Source organism: Topomyia yanbarensis, chromosome 3 (genome assembly GCF_030247195.1).
Source record: "Topomyia yanbarensis strain Yona2022 chromosome 3, ASM3024719v1, whole genome shotgun sequence".
Taxonomy (NCBI): Eukaryota; Metazoa; Arthropoda; class Insecta; order Diptera; family Culicidae; genus Topomyia; species Topomyia yanbarensis.
The window spans coordinates 115,467,671-115,490,462 of record NC_080672.1 but is presented as its reverse complement, the minus strand read 5'-3'; the positions used below and the strand labels follow the sequence as shown (position 1 = coordinate 115,490,462).

The window sequence follows — 22,792 nt, the reverse complement described above, 5'->3', positions numbered from 1 at the left end:
GAGTGGATTCGATTTTAACGGATATCGCGGTCGCGTAACTCTTCCAATCAATGTTCCGTGTGAGGTCATACGAGGCATTGATTGTTTTCGATGGTCTTGAATCTGATAGCACTTGACATGTTTCGGAAATCTGTCTTAACGCTCTCTACTTAGCGCAGGCTACGCGAAACCGCTCCTAGCTTTTGAAAGAAAATTCCTAACTGCTGCTACTCTATCAGTCTCTCTCTCTCTACTGAGGACTACATTTTCGGTCGATTAAATTATGCTATGAAAATTGTACTTCCTGGAATTTCATCTACCGAGATCAATTCATTGTGAGGAATTTCGCTGCGTTCCAGTATGGTTTGCCTCTGAATCACGTACACTCTGATTTAATAGGCCCTACATGCCCACATATCATCAAATGTTGTTCCTTAGGCATATCTTAATAGGTTTTAACAGGTGAAGATAGCTCTAATCGCAAAAGAAAAATTGTTATCTGAATTTTCATATTGAAAAGAATTTCAGAACCAAGAAAAAATACTACTATTTTTTCTTGATTTTGATATACTTTTCTATATAAAAATCAGGTTGACAAATTTTCTGTTGCGATTAGAGCTATGTTCACCTGTTAAAACATGTTAAGATATGTCTAAGGAACAACATGTGATGATATGTGGGCATGTAGGGCCTATTAAATCAGAGTGTAAGTGATCTTACTATGGAAACATAGCAAAAACTCGAGACACCTCTAAATCATGTCCAAATTGAGTCATTTTTGGCGAAACTTCTTAAATTCTCACGTAGAACAAAAATCTGGGCTGACCCATATATATTTCAAAACTTTTTCAAAATGCGGAGAGGTCTAATGTACATAGCCAGATAGATAATTTTTAACTGGGACGGGAAGTGTGGATACGAAAAAACCTAATGTCAATTGCAGCCAGGGGGAACTGTCAAATGTAGCCAGTCCATTTAAAATATGTGAGGAAGAAAGAGTGGCTATGCAAGACAAGAGATAAAATGAACAGAAAAAAAAGAAAACATCTATCCACATGTTCTGTCCCAGGATTTTAATAGAGAACATGAAAATTCGATTTGTTTGCATTGGGCAGTAGGCCTTTTTCAAATGTTTGGCTAGAAATTCCTTACTTCTTCAATGAATCATGTACAAGAAAAGTAAAAATGTTAAATTTAACGGAACAATGTATGATGCCGACATCAAATAAAAAATTACAGCTGAGCGATCTTGTTTGGAAAGTGTTAACATTTGGCAGCGAACCAAACCAAGTTTCTCATACTATGATCGAATCAACAAAAATTCCAAGACCATGTAAACAATCTCTCTGAACTGTCAAAAAAGTGAGGTTAACCATCATCATGCCAGAGTTTTTAATAGTAGAGTTGCGTAAAGAGGATTGGCAACATTGGAACAATCATTGGTCTTTTTTAAATTTTGGAAACCTTTTATTTTTAGTTAAATTTCAAATGACTTCACCCGAACGCTTCAGTTAGAAGAAAACCTTTTTGCATTTAAAAATTTAAAATTAAGTGTTTAGTTTTATTTTGTAAAAATCAGTGCGATAAATAACATCGTATAAAGAATTTAAGCTTTTTCCGGTTCTCAACTGATACGCAACTAAGAACAAAATGCATTGATTTTTGCCGCTTGCCGTCTGATTGGGGTGTGACAAAAAAACAGTCGAATTTGCAGCGTAAGATAAATTTGAATAAGTACATATGTATAAGTGGAATGCATACAAAAATTTGTCAAAATTTTAGCTGCACTTTAACTATGAGAAATTCCTTCATATTTCCACTGTCGGTGAAAGATTATTAACACTACCCAGAGCTGTTCCGGTGTTTGATATAGTGCCAAATTAGAATATCAGTGAACATATATTTTTTAATAATTGTCATTAAGCGAAATATTCCTGGTTTTAAATAATGTTAATATTACATCATTGATTTTTTTCTCATAATTATAATCACATAATAACGATACTCCCCACGCATTCGAGCATTGTTATTCTTCGTGTCCGATAGGTAGACGTTTTGAGTGTTCAATAGGTAGATTTACTTCAGATTTACTTTACGGTGACGTCACAAATGAACTAAGTGTTCATTTTTGTCAGTTCGCTTGTACTGTTTACATGGACTTAGAAAAATTCTTTACAATTTACTTCGAGCGAATCTAGTCATCCATAAATTTTTCTAAGTCTATGTAAACAGTACAATCGAACTGTCAAGAAAAGTGAGGTTAACTTAATAGGATTACCAACCGTCCTTATTTTAAAGGACATGTCCTTATTTTCGAGGTTTTTGGAAAGCGTGCTTATTTTACTTCAAATGTCCTTATTAACCTTGGCATATACAGGGTGGTTCAACATGATGTTTTTTAACAGGGCATGTAGTTTAGTATTGTATGCCAGCACAGTTATTCAACTATATTCCAAAAATCACCGATCTGTGAGAAATGTGTTTCGTGCACTCTGACCATAATATGGTCGACATAATCGGCCAACTGACTTTCCTAATCAAAGAGTAAAAGTTGCAGTTTTCGTTATTGTATGATTAGCGAACATGCACGCATTGCAGAAAACATCGTGGCGGTGACATTCCCAAGCATTGGAAACCAACATTACTCGACTAATTAGCCAGATACCACTTGAAATACTCGAACCCGTCATCAAAAATTGGACCAGTTGAATGGATTACCTCACGCGCCAACATGGTCAACATTTAAAAGGAATTGTTTTCAAACAATAAATGGCAAAAAATGTTCTTTCGATTGATAAATAAACATTTCGCGATTTATTTGATTTTTCAAATTTTTGCGAGATTAAAAAACGTCATGATGAGCCACCCTGTATTAAATTATTCAGATCAACTTCATTCCAAGAGAATCAATTTCAAATACTTCCAGCAATTGTTTTTGTTAATGCATACTCTCTGCGACTCATTCCAACCAAAAGTTCTTTTACTCAAAAGTAACCAAAATTTGTTGGATAGCTCGATATGAGGTTTGGCCAAATTGGTTATCTTTGTTCAATATTGGCACTACACCATTTCAATTTGTCTCGATCAAGATTCAACGTCCCAGTTCAACTGCTGGAAAATAAGCGAGAATCCCGGCTTTTCCGGATTCTGGCTCAAGTGACAACTGATTCAGACTCCAATTCCGAATAGATTTGGCAGGGATGTCCTTAATTTGCTTTTAGTCCATTTGGTAACCCTAGTTTAACTGTTCCAGTAAATAACCCAATGAACTTTGTACCGCGACTCACCACTTCATTTGCCGCGTTGCCAGGCACTCAAGCAAAAATATACAAAACAGTGTTGCCCAAACACACATTTTGAGTCTCACCATTCTTGCAAAGGAGAAAAACATACTCAACATTCTTGCATTTTTCAAATTTAAAAAAATCATTAAAAATCACGATAGCTCTAAAAAGTCTCATTTCAACGGAAATATTCTTAAAAATGTGTAGTCTTTTGAATAAAAGTAAAAAAAGGGGGTTAGGTCGGACGAGAAAGGTCTATTGTAGCACATAGCGAAATATTACTTTCCTTAACCCTCCGGAAGTCGCGCATATGGCTTACCGAACGAGCAGCCGGTGGTCCCCTAAGACGATTTCGCTAAATTTTCAGAGCAGCGTGCACTCAGTGCACTAGCGCAACTTCCGGAAGGTTAATTTGTAGTAAATTTTATTTGTTTTTCATTTTCAATGCTTTGTGAAAGAAATTAGCAGTATTTGGTGAACTCCTCGCCACCTTGAAACGAAGGGTTAGTCGGGAAAAATAAATCTGAACTAGAGTAATAGTTAATTTAGACTTTTTAAATATTTTGTAATGAATCAATTAATTCCAAAAAAATTGGACCTATGCTTCTTCCCACCAAACCCGGAGAAGTTGATGTAAAACCTGGAGACCGCTCTCGAAAACCGGAGTCTCCGTATCAAACCCGGAGGGGGTGGCAACCCTAACTAATCACCTGCAGAATGTTAATTGCATACCAATCTCGTTCAGTAGAAAGAATAACTGTTGTCAGATATTCAGTAACTCCAATTTGGTCCACATGATCTGCTTTGCTATATTCCACTTCCCTTGAATCTATTTTCTTGTGATGTAGAATTTAAAAGAGTTTATAACCTCTTCTGGCATGAATTTATTCTGAGTTCCAGCTGTGACGCTTATCGTACGCATAGCTCCGAGTTAACCATCTTTGAATTTTCTTGAATTAAAATACAGTTCACACCCTGGAAATATTCGGCATTAAAGGTCTTTGACAATCGCATGTTAGAACATTTTCCAGATACCTTGTGGGTTTGAATCGAACGTTTGAAAAGAACAAAGTCGGTCTAACAACACGAAGGGTATCAACACTTCTTAACTTGTAAGGCATATTGTGACTCCAGTTTCCTAACAGAACAATGTACAACCAATTGCCAAAAAAATACTCATATTGTTTGATAACAAGGATTATATGTCACAAATGTAAATAATTTCCTTTTCTTATTAAAAAGAATATTTTCCTTATGGATGTAATTTTTTAAACTTGTTTTGTGATATTACGTAAGAAAGGACAAACCCTCCCCCTCAGATAAGAATTTGTAAGATATTTTGAAACTCCACCTCCCCCCATATGCCCTTACGTAATTAGTGTATGGCCCCTTAACAAACTATATTGAGATGCTCAGCTATGAACTGGAGTTTAATTCTACAGATTAATGATTATTGCGGACTCCTCTTTAGGAACCTAGAAATGCATTCGCCACTCTAATGAGGGGTTCGTTCGGAGGAGAACGGCATATGAGGATATAGGTTCTGATGGATTCTCAGTTGTATAAGATCAAGTGTTAGATTCATTCTAGTCTGTGGTTTTATAAAACGTCTTAAGGTGGAATTATCAGAACAACCGTATGTAAGTTGATAGGAGCCTTTATGACTATAACCTACTGATCCGACACTAGCTTCACTGCTGGTAAGACCCCAACAACGTCCCCTGAAGGAACAAATTATCTGTAGGTAATAAATCTAAATTAAAAGAACTTTATTTCGTCCTGTTTTTTATTAATATTAGCAATCATCAGACAATTAAATAAATTTAGCTTCATGAAATTAAATGAGTTGTTTTAAATTGAAAAAAAAATAAACACTGCATATCCTTTCAAAGACACTACACAATACGAAAGAGTAACCAGTCGGTATAATAAAACAAAAATATTACAGAAATTTACTGTAGTCAAGTTTAAAGCTCATCCAAGCGGTGTTTTCGTTGAACATCGCATACGGGTCTTTGTCAACAGCCTCCGGCTGCACGTCGTCCGTAACGGCATCAAACAACTTTCTCTTAGTCCGTCCGTATCCAGCACCACTCGTGTTATTAGCAGCTCCAGTCTCATGATGAACCTGCATTTTATCCGACGTAGAAGTACTGAGCTCTACCGATCCGCCGAACAAATCGTTATACAATTCAGTCGTCGGATTGCAGGTACTAGGTGTTTTTTGAGTAGAGCTCGGCTGGTTCAGTACGCTGTTATTGACCTGCTGGGAACCACTGGACTTGGAGCGTTGCTGCCGTTCAATGTCTCCCATAGACTTGTGTCGTTGCCGTCTTCGACCGCTGTTCGCCTGGGTTTGATTTCCCGAGTTTCCTGCTTTGTTCTCGAAATATTTACTACTCTGTTTCCCTGCCGAAGCGAAAACTGGCGGGCTGCTGTTTGCAGTCTTGTGTTTGTTCTTTTGAAGCTTTTCCAACCATTTCTTGAGACGCTTAACAAATGGTAAAATCATGAAAAACGAGTTCCCATTCAAACTGAGATTATTCTTGACAAAATTGTCGTTCTTTGTCACCGGTAGCAGTTCAATCGGAAACCATTCACAGCATTTGATCTCATTTCTTGTACGAGGCGCGAACACTGTCGAGAACGGCACTCCACTGACCAAATATAGTCGTGTGTACTGGTAATTGATAACCAACTCAATGTATTCGGTAGGAACAATCAAATTTTTGATATCGTATCCAGTCTCTTCATATACTTCCCGTATGGCGCAATTCAGAGGCTCTTCGTTTTCATTAATTTTTCCTTTCGGAAAACCCCACGATGATTTAGCCCAATACGACTGGACTAGCAAGACATGTTTCAAATCCTCGGACAAGAGAATTGCTCCGTATGTTGGCACAGTTAATTTATACTGCTTCCAATCATCCAAAATTGAATCGACCGACATCAAATGAGGTCGCAGGAAGGGTATGTGCTGCAATTCAGAATCGATTTACGATTACCATTCAACGGATACTTGAACTTTAATACCTGAAATAGTTGAAAAGCAAACTGCTTGATGCCACACTTTTGCTTCTGAACCGAGCAGTAAAAGTCCAGATAGAACCAATGGGCCAGCTCGATTTGAAAACATATCCTAATTAGATTCTCTCGTTCCTCAATTGGCACATTGATGATGAATCGGCTACCAAGATCATCCAGAATGGCACTGTCAATTGCGTGCGTCTGTTGCTGCGGCTGACTCGCTTTGGGCTTCCCGGAATTGGATGTTAACAGAATTGCACTCACGGGGCTATTTGTGGCCATTATTTTAATTGGAAATGCTAGAAGAAAACACTGTTTTGATTCCGATTTTGTTTCCAATTTCAACGTCACATTTGTGCGACGAGGGGCAAACTTTTGAACTGTTTACTACCAGTACCAGAGACAATGATTGAAATAAAAAGACGCTCGGAGAAAACAGAATCAAACCTACACGGAAAGATGAAACAACTCAGAATAAGTTCTTTTAACTTAAATTTAGGTAATTTTGAGCCGTGCGTCGCTATTGCACTTATCACAACCAATTTCTTCACTGGATGAAAACCGGATTTTGCTGAAAATCAGTTTTCGGCTTTCTGGTGACCAATTAGCCGAAAACCAGTTTTCAACGAAAACCGGTTTTCATCCAAGTGAAGAAATTGGCCGTTAGTGTTGTCAAAAACAAAACGAGAGATTCGACTCAGTCGAGGTCTTCCGTGCAGTAAGGTACTTTTGAGTTGTTTGGGGTATACTCAAAGTTAGGTAAATTCAACTTAAATTCAAGTAAATTAAACTCAAGGTTGAGTTATTATTCTTGCCGTAGTTAAATGGAAACTACCTTCAACACGGTTTTCCTAATTTTATCCTACCTTCCGGTCAAACCATTCGGAATTTGATTCGGAATCCTGAATGAAGTCAGTATGGATTCCAAATCAAATGCAACAACCTATTCTGAGTCGGAATCGGTTGTTGCATTTTATTTGGAATCCTTAATGAGTCCATTCAGAAATCCGAACCGGTTCCGGAATGTGTTTAACTGGGACCACGAGATTGGGTCAAAAGTACTTAATTTTAGGTAGTTTTTCGGTGGCATGTACTGTCTCTCTCTAGAAATACTGCGTCTTTGCGTACCTCAATACTAACGTCTTTAGCTTATTTTTCTTTCATTTAGTTCTAGTACTTCAGTAAGCGAATTAGGCTGTGCACTCTGACAAAGTCGACATAACTTTGACTTTTACTGTGAGCCGTGTTTATAAACATTGCTATTTCGATCGTGAACCGACAAATGGGCGAAACTAACAAATATACACAAACAGAGATTTGATTAATATCTGAAAGAGGAGTAAAAATACTTTATAAAAAATATAAAAACTCATTTATAAATATTTCACACTTCATGAAAATCAATAAAAAACAAAACGGCGGATCCGACTTTCAACTGTAAACAAAAAGCCAGGCGGGTTACGCCTCTGCATTTCTATGGTAGTGTATACAGGCGAAATTGACAGCATCATTGTTTACAAGGTCCGTAAACAGAATCGCCCTAAACAAAAACCAAGTGCTTGTTACGCCCAGGGAGAATAACAAATTTTCCCCTCCAGCGAGCACGGCGAAAGCCACATTTGATTTTTGTTTTTTGGCGACACTGCAGGGCGAAATTAAGAGTCGTCAAAACAAGAGGGCGACTCAAAAATGGCCTAATCAACATTTCATAACAACACTCGGCGAAATAATCTGTTTTGAATTTTATCAACGAAAACGTTATTATATAAAACATTTTAGTTATGCTTCCGAAAACTAGTATTGTTTCAAAGTGTTTCAATACATTTGAAGGCGCAGTATGCAAACACTGTTAAAATACGATTTAATTTTCTGAACCGAATTTTCAAAGCTATTTTTCTCGATTCGATATCATTGCGACTTCGGCCCTTTGGTCGATTCATGATCGATTTAGCTGTGAAGCAATGTTGGTAAACACGGCTCACAGTAAAAGTCACTTTATGTCGATTTTGTTAGCGTGCACAGCCTAATGATATCTGTCAGCCTTGCATTTTTGTCGATTATTACCAGGGATGCCAGGTGCACAGATTTATCTGTGTTTCACAGATTGCAAAAACTGCACAGATTTTCACAGTTTTCTGTTTTAATGCACAGATTTCCACAGTTTTTTTTACAATGCACAATTGACTAATCTATGTGGAGTGGTGTTAGTGCGAGATTGAGGTTAAATCGGGTAGTTTTTTTGCCAAATGAGGTTAAATCAGATGGCGAATTGAAAACATAGCGTTATATGTATGTTGTCTATACACATTGCAACTGTGTTGGTGTCCTAGACGTCAAATAAGTCAATTAAGCACAGATTTCTCAATTTTTGACCTTGCGCTTAATTCTTGAGCGTTTTTTCAAAACGTCATATCTGCAATGAGTTACTCTCTTTGTTTACATTCTCTTTCGATTTTTACGGCGACACTATAACACTTTTCACTTATTTTACAGTACAGATCGAAAGCCGGTGGTTTTAACTAGCATATTATGCAAAGAGTTGAGGGATAAATGTTAAAGTAACTATTAATTATTAACAGAATTATTAACAGAAGAGAAAGTAAACAAAGAGAGTAACTCATTGCAGATATGACGTTTTGAAAAAACGCTCAAGAATTTTTGTCTCGCGCAAAACCCAAAAAAAGGTCACCACATCTTATCAGCCAAATTTGAACGTTTTCAGTAACAAAGATAGACACAGATTTTTAAACGGGCCGCGCACAGATTTTTCAAAATTTCACCTGGCATCCCTGATTATTACTTCGATTTAGATGTCTCGACGTTTATTTTATATCAAAGTATATGGAACAAAATGGTACGAAACAAATATTAGGAATATTGAACTGGAAGTTTAAAAACACCCTGAGGTTCCTTCGCACGGATCAACCGGATCGTATAGATTTTTTTTTGTCGAACCAACTTTTTGCGTTATTGAAATTCTAAGGTTATTCCAATATTTTGACAATCGACTTCAACCAAAACGTCCAATGTTGACAAACTGTATAATGTGCCTGTATGCGTGTGGATAGTTTTCCTCCCGTTTCATATTCGTACGCGTACGTGCATCGTCCAGCAAGTAGCTGAAAATAATCCAGTTCTGGCAGTTGTGTTCGTGTTTGCGTTTAGGTATTTACGCTGAAGTGAATGAGCTAAGATTTTGAAAGGAGCAGGAAAAATAAATAGAATAGTGTTCAATAATTTATGCAGCGATCCATAATTCTGGGTGGAATTTGCTGCAAAAATGTGCTTGTGAATAAACACCCGGAAAGTGACTTTTTGGATCGAAAAGCGCAATAAACGAAACAATTGAAACCCGTGAAAAATTCTTTCGTCTGTACTGCATAAAGCGTAATCTATTGTTGCCTACGAAAAGTGTGTCGATATGGCAGACAAAAGGTGAGAAAAATTTCTTTCATTTGATTGACACTTTTTAGTAGTTTGCTTTCCAAGTGTTTACATTTACTGCAATGCAAGCGAGCAGCGATAACTTTCCTTTTTGCGTTTCTAATTTGGCAGCTCAACGGGAGACAAAAGTCCGGAGAAGGAGGCTACCAGCCCGACCGGAAGTACTTCTGGATCGGGTAGCTGGTGGGGCTCCTGGTTGGATACCGCCAAGTCCCGTTCTGCCTCGGTTCTGGAGGCAGTCAAGAATGATCTTACCGAACTGACAACGGCTGTGAAGACGGAAGCAACTAGCGCAACCGAAGCGCTTGGTCGTTCGCTCAGCCTCGGCGAACCGGATTCCACCGTTGGGGCAATGAAGAAAAGCTTCAGTTCATTCCTTGGACAAGTTACCGAAGCGTTGGTACCGTCACTGGAGGAAGAAGAAGAGGGGGAAGATGTGTTAATTACCCACGAGGGGGCAGATGGACTGACGGGATTCCACAGACACTTGGCCGAGCTACAGTCGCTGGAAACGACCTATCTGGACGAACCGTCGGATGAGCTAAGCGAGAAATACAAACGATGGATGGAAGTGGTAGAGCAAGAACAGTTCACAGAACCGAGACTGGCGCGGCAATTGAGCAGTAGTACGATCTTGAATGACCAATACTGCATGCTGGTTCCGAATCGGGTACCACACACGACTTTTTGGAAGAGGTATGTAATTAATTTCCGTTTTAGGTCAATATTTGGAAGATTTTTGAAAACAACACAGCTACATTTTGCAAATGAGAGCCTTTCTTTGTTTACTTTCTCTTTCGTAATCGATTTTTCGTTGCCTCTCGGACTCTACAAAATTTGCTAAGCGAAAACATCTGGGAAATTATCGATAAGTTTTATAATAAAGCAGTAATTATTGAAAGGGAACGTAAAGAGAGGTTCTCGTTTGCAGTAACGTTGTTTTTATAATCGATTGTATTTCTTTACTATCAATTTTACGATAACCTGTCGGCATTGGAGGACTGTCTAGCTAAGTTCTAATTCAGCCTGATTCAGTTGCGTAAAACTTGACCCAATGGATCGAGATCTGGCCACAAATTAATTATTACTGTTCACCCCCTCATATAAGAAACAAAATATTCAAACTTATCGCAAATGTTTATGATAATTTTGTTCTACAATAGTGTTTCATCATTTACGTGATTTTCTTCGCAATGTACTATATCTCCTTGCCAACTAATCGAGCATTCACGTCTATGCAGCACAAAGAAGCGATTGCGTTTGGAAACTTTGGAACAAGTAAGCACTGTGTTGCTCTGAGTTATCATATTGCGCACTTCCCACTAACCTGGACTCCGCACTTTCAAAGTGCGAGTGATCAAATTGTTGCAGAAAACTGCGAGCATACTGTTGCCATTTGGCAACATACCGAATTTTATGATATAAAGCCTCAACAAGAGGTATATATCGTATCCATCCAGAAAAAATGAGTTCAATAGAAAAATGAAACTCGTGCATTTAAGGGTTAAGTGCGCAATGCGGTTCGAATCCAGTTTTTAGTGCCACAAGCAATACAGTTGATGGAATTTTTGACGAAGAATATATGTTTGTATATTCGCTATAGTTCACTTTATTGATAAAAATAGAGTAGGGAATTTAAATTAATGAAATTTTACAATATCGTCTACATTTCTTTTAATCCAGTATGTTTTTGTTGATGTGAAATTATTGAAACTGAATAATACTTGTGTTTTTAATTCTTGATTCTACGCCTTCAACGCCTATTTGTATAAAATTCGAGTTAACCCACCAAACGGTAAAATAGAACAATTCAATTCTTTTCAAAACCTCTGGAAAACAGAATATTGAACACTTTTAACTACTTTAGAAATGAAAATATCATTTCACTCGCGAGTGCCGAAATATTGATGTGGATTATGTTAAAATTAAACGTTTTTTTTATCGCCAAAAACGGTAAATATTTGGTTACATTATTTTTTTATTCAGTTCGTTTATTTGATAGGCACAAATGCGTTAGCTTGGCGGCGTCAATTTCTTTTGTTTTTACATTTTGGATATCTTAAAACTAGGATGTTACGAGGGCGAGGAAAGAGGATTTTTTTTACAGCTATCTTAAAACTAGAAATTCAATGCTATATACAACCGTGGGATACAATAGTTTGCTTGAATTTTTTTTGCAGTTATCTTAAAACTAGGAATCTAGTTTAATATACAAAGGAGGGATAATAAGTTTTTTTGCGAAAATTTTTACAGCTATCTTAAAACTAAGAATTCAGTTTGATATATGAGAAGGGGAACAAGTTTTTATGAGAAATTTAACAACAATCTTAAAACTAGGAATAGAATTCAATATACAAGGTAGAAAAGATTAGTTTTTTTATGACAAAAATACAGATCTCTTAAAATATATGATGAAAATTTAGTTTATTTCCAACATCGGTATTGCAGGATTTATATCAGGGACAGAAGAGAGTAGGCGGACATGAGGACAGGTAAAGAAGGCCAATCTTGCCGCTTTTAGGCAAACGAGAGATCAGCGACATAACGTAGAGCCTCAGGCTAGACAGACGTCAAGAGAGTTGATGGGAGGAATTCATCGGACCTGCGGAGAATCGGGTCGGTCTCGCTTCGAATTTCGTCGTAAGCGCGGCGGCGGTCACATAGTGGCACTTTGATGCTGATAGGCGCTACAAGGCTGCTATGGGTGGACCTTCGTGTCGCTTCGATGGGGCAAATAAGAAGAAGCCGTGAACGTTACACAGCTAAATCTTAACCATTGTGCAGCAGCCCAACAGCTGCTGTGGCAGTCGGTCTCGGAGTCGAGGACAGATGTCGCCCTCCTATCAGACTCGTACAACATCCCTGCCGGCAACGGCAATTGGGTGTCGGACGGGCCTGGGATGATGGCAATCTGTACAACGGGACGGTTCCCGGTTCAAGAGGTAATACACTCCTCCGCCGAGGGTGTTGCGATTGCCAAGATCAATGGTGTGTTCTATTGTAGCTGCTAAGCTCCACCAAGGTGGCCCATAGAAGAGTTCAACCAGATGATCGACAGGCTCTCATCAGGCCTAGTGGGCCGGAAACCGGTAGTTATAGCGGGAGACTTTAACGCTTCGGCAGTAGAGTGGGGCAGCCGCTGTACAAATAGGGGCCAAGCGCTAATGGAGGCGCTTGCGAAACTGGATACTGTGCTAGCTAACAATGGCTCCGCTAGCACATTCCGTAGAAACGGAGTGGAGGCATGGATTGACGTAACATTTACCAGCCCGAGTCTGGTTCCAGGCATGAAATGAAGGGTAGACGAAGGCTACACCCATAGCGATCATTTAGCAATCCGCTTTAGGATCAACTATGGTGTGCAGCATTTGAGGGCGGGAGATCCCTGTCAGGTACGCGGGTGGAAGTCCAATTACTTCGACAGCGAAGCTTTCACCGCGGCCCTGGGACTGGAGGCCAACACCGACAGTCTAAGCGGGGATGCGCTGGTAGCCGTTCTATCACGCGCGTGCGACGCCACTATTCCGAGAAAAACCCTGCCAAGAAACGGCAGATGCCCGGTATACTGGTGGAGTTCCGAGATTGCAGCTCTACGATCAGCCTGCCTCAGAGCTAGACGTAGGATGCAAAGAGCTCGTACCAAGGATGCAAGAGAGTATCGCCGTGAACTGTTTCGAGCTGCGAAATTGGCCCTTAACAAGGCTATTAAAAGCAGGAAGAGAGCGTGTTTCGACAACCTGTGTGAGAGTGCCACCGCGAGTCCGTGGGGTGACGCCTACAGAATCGTGATGGCCAAGACCAAAGGGAGCCCTTCACCCCCAGAACGGTCTCCGGACCGGTTGGCGACGATTATCGAAGTACTCTTCCCGTCTCGAGCCACAAACCCAGCCACCTGCACTACGAGACAGTGCGGGCACGGCTGAAATGGTGGCTCCGGTGACGAATGAAGAACTACTCGCAGTGGCTAATTCCCTAGCAATTAACAAAGCTCCAGGGCCGGATGGAGTTCCAAACAGCGCTCTCAAAGCAGCGATCACAGCGAACCCGATCATGTTCAGGCTAGCTATGCAGAGATACCTTGACGAGTGCCGTTTCCCCGATAGATGAAAAAGGCAGAAATTGGTGTTGTTGCCGAAGCCCGGGAAGCCGCCAGGCGACCCATCGACGTACAGACCAATCTGTCTGATCGACACGACTGGCAAACTGCTTGAGAGGATCATCCTCAACAGGCTAACCCCGTACGCAGAAGGTACGGACGGCTTGTCAAGCAACCAGTTTGGCTTTCGGAAGGGTAAGTCCACAGTGGACCCTATCAACTCAGTGATCAAGACTGCCGAGATAGCGATCCAACGAATCAAGATCAAGATCGTCGGCTTTGCCGACAACGTAATCTTGTAGGTCTACGGGGAGTCAATCCCTGAGGTAGAACTAACTGCAGAACACGCGATCAACACGGTGGAGGAATGGATGAGCGCGAGAGGCCTGGAGCTCGCTCAGCATAAGACGGAGGTAGTTATCGTCAACAACCGCAAGTCGGCACAACATGCAGTTATCCATGTGGGAGAAGTCGCGATCACCTCACAGCGGAGTCTGAAGTCTCGGAGTCATTATAGACGACAAGCTGACCTTCGGCAGCCACTTCGACTATACATGCAAGAGGGCGTCGACTGCTGTTGCGGCACTATCGAGGATGATGTCTAACAGCTCAAAGGTGTGCGCCAGTAGACATAGGCTACTGGCAGGTGTTGCCGTATCTATCCTCAGGTACAGCGGCCCGTCATGGTCAAGAGCTCTAAGGGTAACCAGTTACCTACAGAAACTGGAGAGCACCTACCGCGTGATGTGCCTCAGAGTGATATCTGCCTACCGCACGGTATCACACGATGCATCCTGCGTGATAGCGAGCATGATGCCAGTCGGGCTGGTCATTCGGGAAGATGAGGAGTGCTTCGAGCTACGTGGAAATAGAGGAGCCCGCGAGCACACCAGTGTGACCTCGGTCGCCAGATGGCAGCGTGAGTGGGATAACTCCTCGAAAGGTAGGTGGACCCACCGGCTGATACCTAGCATATCGAGCTGGGTGGGAAGACCTCATGGGGAAGTTCACTTCCACCTGACACAATTCCTGTCAGGCCATGGCTGTTTCCGACAGTACCTCCACAGGTTCGGGCACGCGGAGGTCCCAGTCTGCCCGGACTGCCCAAGTGTAGACGAAACTGCCGAACACATACTGTTCGTATGTCATCGGTTCGACGTCGAAAGAAGAGCAATGCTTGACGTCTGTGGCTGGGACACAACCCCTGATACCCTTATTCAGCGGATGTGTCAATCGGTGGAGAAGTGGAACGCAGTCTCGGCTGCTACCACCCAGATTGCCTGTAGGCTACAGGTAATTTGGCGAACCGAGCAACAGACGACGGGCACAACTAACTAGTGATTGGTTAGTTGGAGCGAAAACGGCCGAGCGTAAAAAAAGGTGAGTGAATGGTCTGTTCATGCTGAGGCAGGTTTGGCGCAGCGACTGGCAACCGCGTAAGGGGTAAATCCAGCCACCCGAAGCAAGGCAGAAGAGCGAGTGTATAGGCGTATATGTGGACTGCCTCATGCCAAGATGGGAGGGTCGTAGCGTAGTATGTTGGGACTTAGCTATCGATGCCTCTTGGCGTGGCAGAGGAGTGAAAGGGTGAGCATCTATGTTAAGGGTGAGCACAAAAGTCAGCCTCACATGGTATGGTAAAGGCTAGCACAAAAGTAAGCCTAGCAAGAAATGAGAAAGGTGAGCACACAAGTCAGCCTCGCATGGTATGTCAGAAGCAGGCCCGATGAGAGGGGGTGGCAGCCGCGACAATTGCCCTGGAGCCCGGGTCGTATTTGGGGACCCGCGATTTTACCCGGAAGATGGACACGTCCGGTATTCGTAGAAGAGCAATAAAAATAGCAATAGTAATTTCTTTGTAACCATTCGCCTTATTAAATTGTTAAAAAAAATGGAAACTTTATTTGATAATTGACATTTGTTAAAAAACGTTCTTAAGGGAGTTGTCTACTTTGTGTACTAGTTTTAAAAAACGAGTTTTTTTTTGTTTGAATCGACGAAATACACTACAAAATATTGAGAAGCCAATTTAAAGTATTTTCGAAGAAAACAATAGAGCGTCAAACAGAAATGCGAGCGCCCACACAAACGCATCCGTCCTCTTCTACGTTCACTTCTTCACTGGTGGTGCCGGTTGTTGGCATGGAAATACTGGGCGTGATTGTTGTTGAGTGAATATTTGTTCCTGTCAGATCCGTACATATTGGTTTTGTAGTTAAAGATGGCCAATGTTTACACCCTACAATTTCACCATATTAGACATAGCGATGATTATGTTCCAGACCATCAATCAAGCAGAAGTGTTTTTTTCGCGAAACGAAATATATCCGCTCACTGTTAATACAAAAATTCCAATGTCCTCCGGGGTCCCCGCGGGGGTTGGAAGTATTATTCCTGCTATTGTAGCATCTGCAGATCGTTCAGCATCCTTCCGGGGATGCAGAATGCTCTGTTTTAATTGTTTTGTGTCGTTGCCCAGATAACCATTAGCACGAATTTAAAATTCTAGATAAGCTATAAGATGGCATTTACGTTGCTAACAAGCCGTATACAAGTATTGTTAGTGCCTCAATGCACCTAAAATGTAAAGCATTAAATCTAGCACTATATCAACATACAGAACATAGACATCGTGCTAAAAAGCTTTTGAAGATAAATGCTATGAAGCTTTTATAGAAAACTCTAAGTACTTATATAGAATCTTCTTATAGTGCTTTGAGACATCGAACAATAACAAATATACATATGCGTTCCAATAGTCACCTAAACTCGTAAACATTCATGTAATAAATGATGATGCAATAAACATAAAATCAAAATGCGATTTTTCGAAAAAATGCAATTGCAAATATAATCCACAGTAGACGTTTGCATAATTTAAACCGAACATCTAGGTAGAAATTGGATTAAAACAAGTATACATGCAAATTTTCCCATCCCATTACTAGAGGCGCTAAATCATCAATTTAAACAGTCGGTATGTCAAACAAAAGAAGAGAGAAAGGGTGGGTACGTTATCGAAAGTTATTTTTTTTTCTTTTGTTGCGTCGATAAAGAAGAGAAGAGTTATTTTTCAAAAACACGGCTCTAGGTTAACATTGCTGACAGCCATTAAGGTGCTTCTGAACTAGCTCTATTCTGGCACACTATTTCGCCTTTTCCGACACTAAGTGTGCTTTATCGATCTCTATAGAACTATGAATCCGTAAAGAATATGTTTTGTATGCGAAAATAGAACATATCCAAAGCCATTAAATAATGCTTCGTGGTCTCTTGGGTATATTCATTACTCCTAACTTTACCACTTCCTCAATCCTTCCCATCAGGGAAATCATGAAAATTCGTTTCATGGCAAGGCACAAATCTCCGATCAACATGGGGAACATGCCATTTGAACTAGATGCTACTGATTCATGATTCCCGAGTAGCTGCAAATTGAAAAACTCGAAGCTATGGTAATTTTACCCGATTTGAATACCACAGAATAAGAAGCTGTCGAAAGTCTCCTGTCTGGAATGCTTTCTATGAATGTGGCAATATGAGTAAACCGGAGACTAATAGAAACCAAGGACTCACGAGTTTCCCATGGCTGAAGAGGTACTAAAATATACTAGAGGGCTTGGGTTTCAAAGGGCCTTCATTAATACAAGCCTTGGGGCCCGACGCGGCTCTCGACGGCCCTGGTCAGATGTGGGGCCTAAAAAAAATGTCCCACATGGGCTGTCAGGGGGAGCGACAGGGGAATAATAGTGTGATACGATCGAGAGTGAACCAGGTGATAGGGTGAGCATCCAAGTCAGCCTCACATGGTATGCTAGAGGCGAGCACAAAAGCAAGCCTAGCAAGGAATGAGTAAGGTGAGCACACAAGTCATCCTCGCAAAGAACGAAAAAGGTGAGCACAAAAGTCAGCCTCATGTGGAGTGTTAGAGAGTGAATCAAGGTGCGATAGAGAGAGAGCATCCAAGTAAGCCTCATACAGGACGTATGAACGCGTGAGTGAGAGTGAATGAGTACATCAAGTACAGCCATCCCCCCAGAAGTAATACCGAGAGGTAGTCCCTGGGGGGAACGATGGCGGAGCCCAATGGAGTTTAGTCGGTATTAATGGCAGCGTCACCATTCGAGCCCGACTCGCCCCCAGTACACCCCGTGTGGTAGCTTGGACACCTACTAATAGCACGTGTACTGGGTTAGTACATAAACGTCTTCTCTATTGCAAAAAAAAAACACATACGTACGCCCGCAATTTCGCCAACATTAAAACACCCCGGTAATTAAGTGAACGTTTCAGCACCTATAATATTACAGACGCGGTCTCAAGTATTAACCCACTGCTCGCGCGATCATGTATCGGTCACGTCCGGAAGTCTACTCTCGATCCTAACAGCCTAGACTCATGCCTTCAGCTCGACCAATAAAAAAAATAAGTTCATATTCCCTAGACTAGACAGCACGTTCCATGGCGGCATTACCGGGAACTCTAGTGATATGAGGAAACTGACTCTCTTGTACCATATATACCATAAACTATCAATTAATTATACGATTCACGGTCCGTGCTCGATTGTTCAAGAATACACGCGAATATACGAATGGCCACATAATTATAAAATCGAATTTATGCACGCGAATTTAACATGCACGTTAGCACAAGAGACAAACACGTTAACAATCAAACGCTCGAGCCCTGCGCAATCACACTATTACGCTATTAGTGAACACCCACGTCAACCCAGACAGATATTCACCTCTGGACTGGAACGCTAAAGCTCACACTTTCCACGCACACACCACCACCACAGGCTCACAATTATACTTATACATACAAAGTCTCAAGTAATAATTATAGGTATTCCTTGTCAACCGGGGAAAGTGCATCTCAAACGCAACACTTATCATTTCAATGATGGCCTTGGATCAACGTTGTTTCTGTTCAAGGCACCATAGCTTTGTCCGTCAGGTCAAGGATGTATGAAACCCGGTAGCCACCCCCTCGCTCCTGGCTGCCCATAAAGGGTTAAAAAAATAAACTCATATTTTTGCGTGATGTTCATTTTGCCCCATACTGTAGAGCTATTTCGGTAGATTTTTTTGTAGAAAGTACAGTCTTAGTAATTTATTTTAATGTTTGCAATGGTTGGAAGTAGGTGAAATATTCTATGAATGTATAATTTTTTCAACTACCGTTCGCATAGGTCAGGCGAATGCTTATTTCATATAGCTTGGTTTTTATGTTTTCAGATTTTTGACATCCCGTCCGATTCTTGTATTTTTTGTGGCTTAAGATTTGTTTTATTTAACACATTAAGTAATACAAGTAATACATTATCTAATGATGATTTGCAGACCATTCGCGTAAGCAAAAAAAACCTAAAATTCTTCACAAATTATTTGAAAACAGGGGTTCTCAACTCGCCCCACATGCCTTACTTTCCCCTACAAACAAAGTAGAGCTAATCTTTGCTCAATAACTTATTATTTTAGAACCGCCAGGGGGAGTTTGACCCTGCACTGCTATATGGTCGATGTGATTCACTATGGAATATTGTTAATGATACAGTAGACAATTGTAGCATAGAGGATTGTCAGGAATATTGACTCTTAGAAAAAAATCATCTATGCATACTTTTTCCCTTTTTAAGATTTAGTGGAATGATTTAAGAACTTTTCTCAATTTTTTTTTTTGAAGAGGTGTAACTTTATAAATGTGAGTACTTTTAAGACGATTCCATCGTACCCCAATTAACAACCAATCCTCACAACGGTTTTACTTCCATTCTGAAGTTGTGATAATGGATTTTTCACCTCAAAAAATCCAACGACATCAACTGGAATTGATCTCAGACTCACGATTAGGCTTACACAGAAGAACAATTTCTTAATTATTTTAAAACGCATCTGATATTCTACACTACAACTTGTAATAATTTTGTGAAGGCATTTTATGCTAATTCAAATTAATAATGTTGGTTCTACTGGAAGTATTTCGCGTCATTCTTTAAAGAATAAGAGGTCCAAAATACTTGGGACATTTTCCACAGAGAATAGAATACGTCGCCGTTGTTTCGCCAACGAACTAGTTTGTTTACAAGCAATTAACAAAAAAAATTACCGCACTGTCTCTTTTCAGATATTTGTTCAAAAAAGCGCTGCTAGAGGATGCCATCGCCAATGCAGATTTGGCTGAACGAAAGGCCAAGGCTGCAGTGGCTTCTACCGAAACCGTAGCACCATCAAAAGTGATCGTACAGACCGATCAACCAAAACGGACAATTGAAGAAGGTGGGGCCGAATTTGACGATCATTAGTTGTTTTTATTAACCTTACGTATGATTTATTGACTTTATGCATGCCAATAATATTTTTACAGTTTGACTAACAAGTCTTAGATAATATATACTATGTTATATTTTTCCGTTCATCCGAAATAAAACAAGACAAGTTCGCCTTATCTATTTGTGTGACATCAAACGATAAGCTAACCCACTACCAATTGCCAGACATTATTCCAGATGACATCGCCTGGGCTGAAGTGCCGGATTTTGACGCTACCAATATGGAACTGTCCGAGGAGGAACAGGCTCGCCTGCTGGAGGAGTACGAACAGGAAATTAAAGAACGCGAAAAGGCGATCGTTTCCGGCCAGATGGAGCCAATCGATGAAGCTTTGCTCGTTCAATCAGACATCGAAAAGACTCCACAGAAGAAATCGACCATTGCCAGCAGCAACGCTAGCGGTACAGCGACAACGAATAAAGCTCTATCACAACCACAAAGTGCTAATAGTAGAAACATCAACCAAAAATTCCAGCAGCAGCAAAAGGCTACCAATGTGAAAAACGCCAGTAGGGTCGGGACTACCGGAACTAAACAGAAGACTCCGGCGAAGCCACAAAAGCAGCAACAGCAGAAGGAACTGAAGATCGAGAAGGACCATTTTACAAAAGATGACGTTTCATCATCGAATTCGGACGAAAGTTGGGAGAAAGAGTTTGACTTGGAATGAACAGCATTTTTTCCTTCTTCTTCCAGTCTACAGCTCACGGTAAGTGATGGTGATTATTCCTCAAAACAGCTATTTCAAATTGTACTAGGAAAGTCCGTATTCGTATGTACATTGTTAATGGAACTAATAGTTCATTGAAACGCATTTTAGAACAAAATCGGTCTATTACGTCGGGCACTGGTCCGGGAAATAATCGGATTATATAAAAAGTGTATTTGGACTTGAAATCCTTAGAGAACACATATTTCTACAAATGAGTTTTGTAAATTTTAAAACAAGCATGATTGTCTTAAATTCAATTTAAGATGTTAATTATTAGTAGGCAAAAGTGTAATAAAATATTCATGTTTAATTTTATTCGATGCATTCTATATTCATATATTACTTCTTGTGACTTGAGAGTGCGTTTGATTTGCAGAATAAAAAGAGTACTGCTCCAGCAAACGATGTGAAATAATTCATCTGATATGTTACGTAGGAGGTCTGTAGTGTAAAAATGATAATTTTGTTTCCTTAGATAATGACTACAATATTTGGTAAATTTGGATGACATAGAAGAGAAAGCAGAACATTATTGCTATCACTCTACGTTGCAAGCAGAAATAAATTATAACGAGAATTATTTTACTACTAACCAAAAACCGTATGTTTTCGTAATTTAGCTTTTTGTCTATCCGAAATCCTTTCACATAGATGATGTGTTTTTTTACAATTCCGTTTATTTGACTCTGTTCAATGTATCATCCATGAAACGAATACGATGGAAAGCGTGCAAAATCCACGTTGATCAACGTTACGGTATACTTGAAGTCGTTGCGAATTAAAAAAGCAAGAGAGCGCTGATCTCTCTTACCAAATGACCCTATCACCAGCGTACACTTGAAATCCGTTTATTCAACTCCAAAAGAAATAGCGTTTTGCTTTTTTGTGTAATCATTGTATCCTCTGCGTATGTTTTTTAGGGAAAACTGCCACTTCGAGCCCCATTCAGGTTATCTTTTGTGGCTCCCCCTGTTTGCTCTACATTTTACAAATTGGCCGAATCCAATGCAGTTGGAAGCGAGTCGATTGTTTGTCCACATGTGTCATACCAACCGGGAACTACATTATTAATGTACAGCTGAGGACCCGTTTAGGACAGGTAGTCCATACCTGGCGAAGCATCATAAGGTGCCTTTCGAAGTTCGCTTCCTTCGAAGAAATAGTGCTTCACAATAGCAAATAATATGTTCCGAGCTCTCGGGCTCTTAGATACAGAATCGATTGATTTTTCCGTTTTTTCAGGTAGTACTTGGCAGGATAATGTCCTGAAACTAAACCTGTGATAATACGTTTATATCCATTAAGTATTTGGCTCTCGTTGTATCTGGGGAGCTTGAGTTACTTATCTATCCTTCCGGCCATCATATCGTAATATGTGTATCTGCAAATGCGATATGATACCTGGTGCAGAAAGTGCACTAATTACCTGGCAATCTTCTTTCATTTGATTGTTTGTTCAGAAAATCATTTTCCGTACCCAAATATCACATGTGACGCCAGTGATAAATGGAGTAAACCACGAGGATGGTGGAAGAGCATTGGGTACAACGCCAAGTGCTTCCCGGCTGGTACCAAAATGATAAGCAAGGGGAAGTACGGGGTCTGGAAGGAGAGCATTTCGCATTTATTTTCATTTTTTTGTCTTTTCATTTGTTTCTTTCTACAATATATGCAACTCGGTGTAAGAGAACGTGACGGCCAAGGAAACGGAAAGCCAATAGCCCAAACAGATCAGGAACAGGAAGGAGGACTACGAACAAGGAAACAAACAACAGATGAGAAATCGTTTACTCATTTATTATAACAACGATACTAATAACAATTATTTTGCTTTTCTTGTCTCGTTTCAGCACACCAAAATCTCTCTACTATCTCTTCCTTTTCTGCCTCCGACTATCATCTATGTAATGTA

The 22,792-nt window shown here is 40.3% G+C and overlaps 2 protein-coding genes across 2 annotated transcripts; one reads left to right on the top strand and one right to left on the bottom strand.

Annotated features, from left to right (window-relative positions):
* Positions 1-5,065: 5,065 nt before the first annotated feature.
* On the bottom strand, positions 5,066-6,674 carry LOC131692085 (m7GpppN-mRNA hydrolase). The gene is made up of 2 exons (XM_058978937.1): positions 6,297-6,674; positions 5,066-6,240 (listed from the first exon to the last, which is right to left on the bottom strand). The coding sequence occupies exons 1-2, from the start codon at positions 6,570-6,572 to the stop codon at positions 5,206-5,208; spliced, it is 1,311 nt and encodes a 436-aa protein (XP_058834920.1). The 5' UTR covers positions 6,573-6,674; the 3' UTR covers positions 5,066-5,205.
* A 2,446-nt stretch (positions 6,675-9,120) lies between these two features.
* LOC131689247 (BSD domain-containing protein 1-like) lies at positions 9,121-21,479 on the top strand. Its single transcript, XM_058974205.1, has 4 exons — positions 9,121-9,725; positions 9,846-10,430; positions 19,963-20,114; positions 20,333-21,479. The coding sequence occupies exons 1-4, from the start codon at positions 9,712-9,714 to the stop codon at positions 20,836-20,838; spliced, it is 1,257 nt and encodes a 418-aa protein (XP_058830188.1). The 5' UTR covers positions 9,121-9,711; the 3' UTR covers positions 20,839-21,479.
* Positions 21,480-22,792: the final 1,313 nt, after the last annotated feature.

Bases quoted from the DNA above. Each gene is read 5' to 3' on its own strand.
- LOC131689247 (XM_058974205.1), top strand. The intron at 10,431-19,962 runs GTATGTAATTAA...GTCTCTTTTCAG, and splicing joins CACACGACTTTTTGGAAGAG to ATATTTGTTCAAAAAAGCGC. The intron at 20,115-20,332 runs GTGGGGCCGAAT...ACCAATTGCCAG, and splicing joins AAAACGGACAATTGAAGAAG to ACATTATTCCAGATGACATC.
- LOC131692085 (XM_058978937.1), bottom strand. From the start codon at position 6,572: ATGGCCACAAATAGCCCCGTGAGTGCAATTCTGTTAACATCCAATTCC. The intron at 6,241-6,296 runs GTATTAAAGTTC...TCTGAATTGCAG, and splicing joins TTGCTTTTCAACTATTTCAG to CACATACCCTTCCTGCGACC.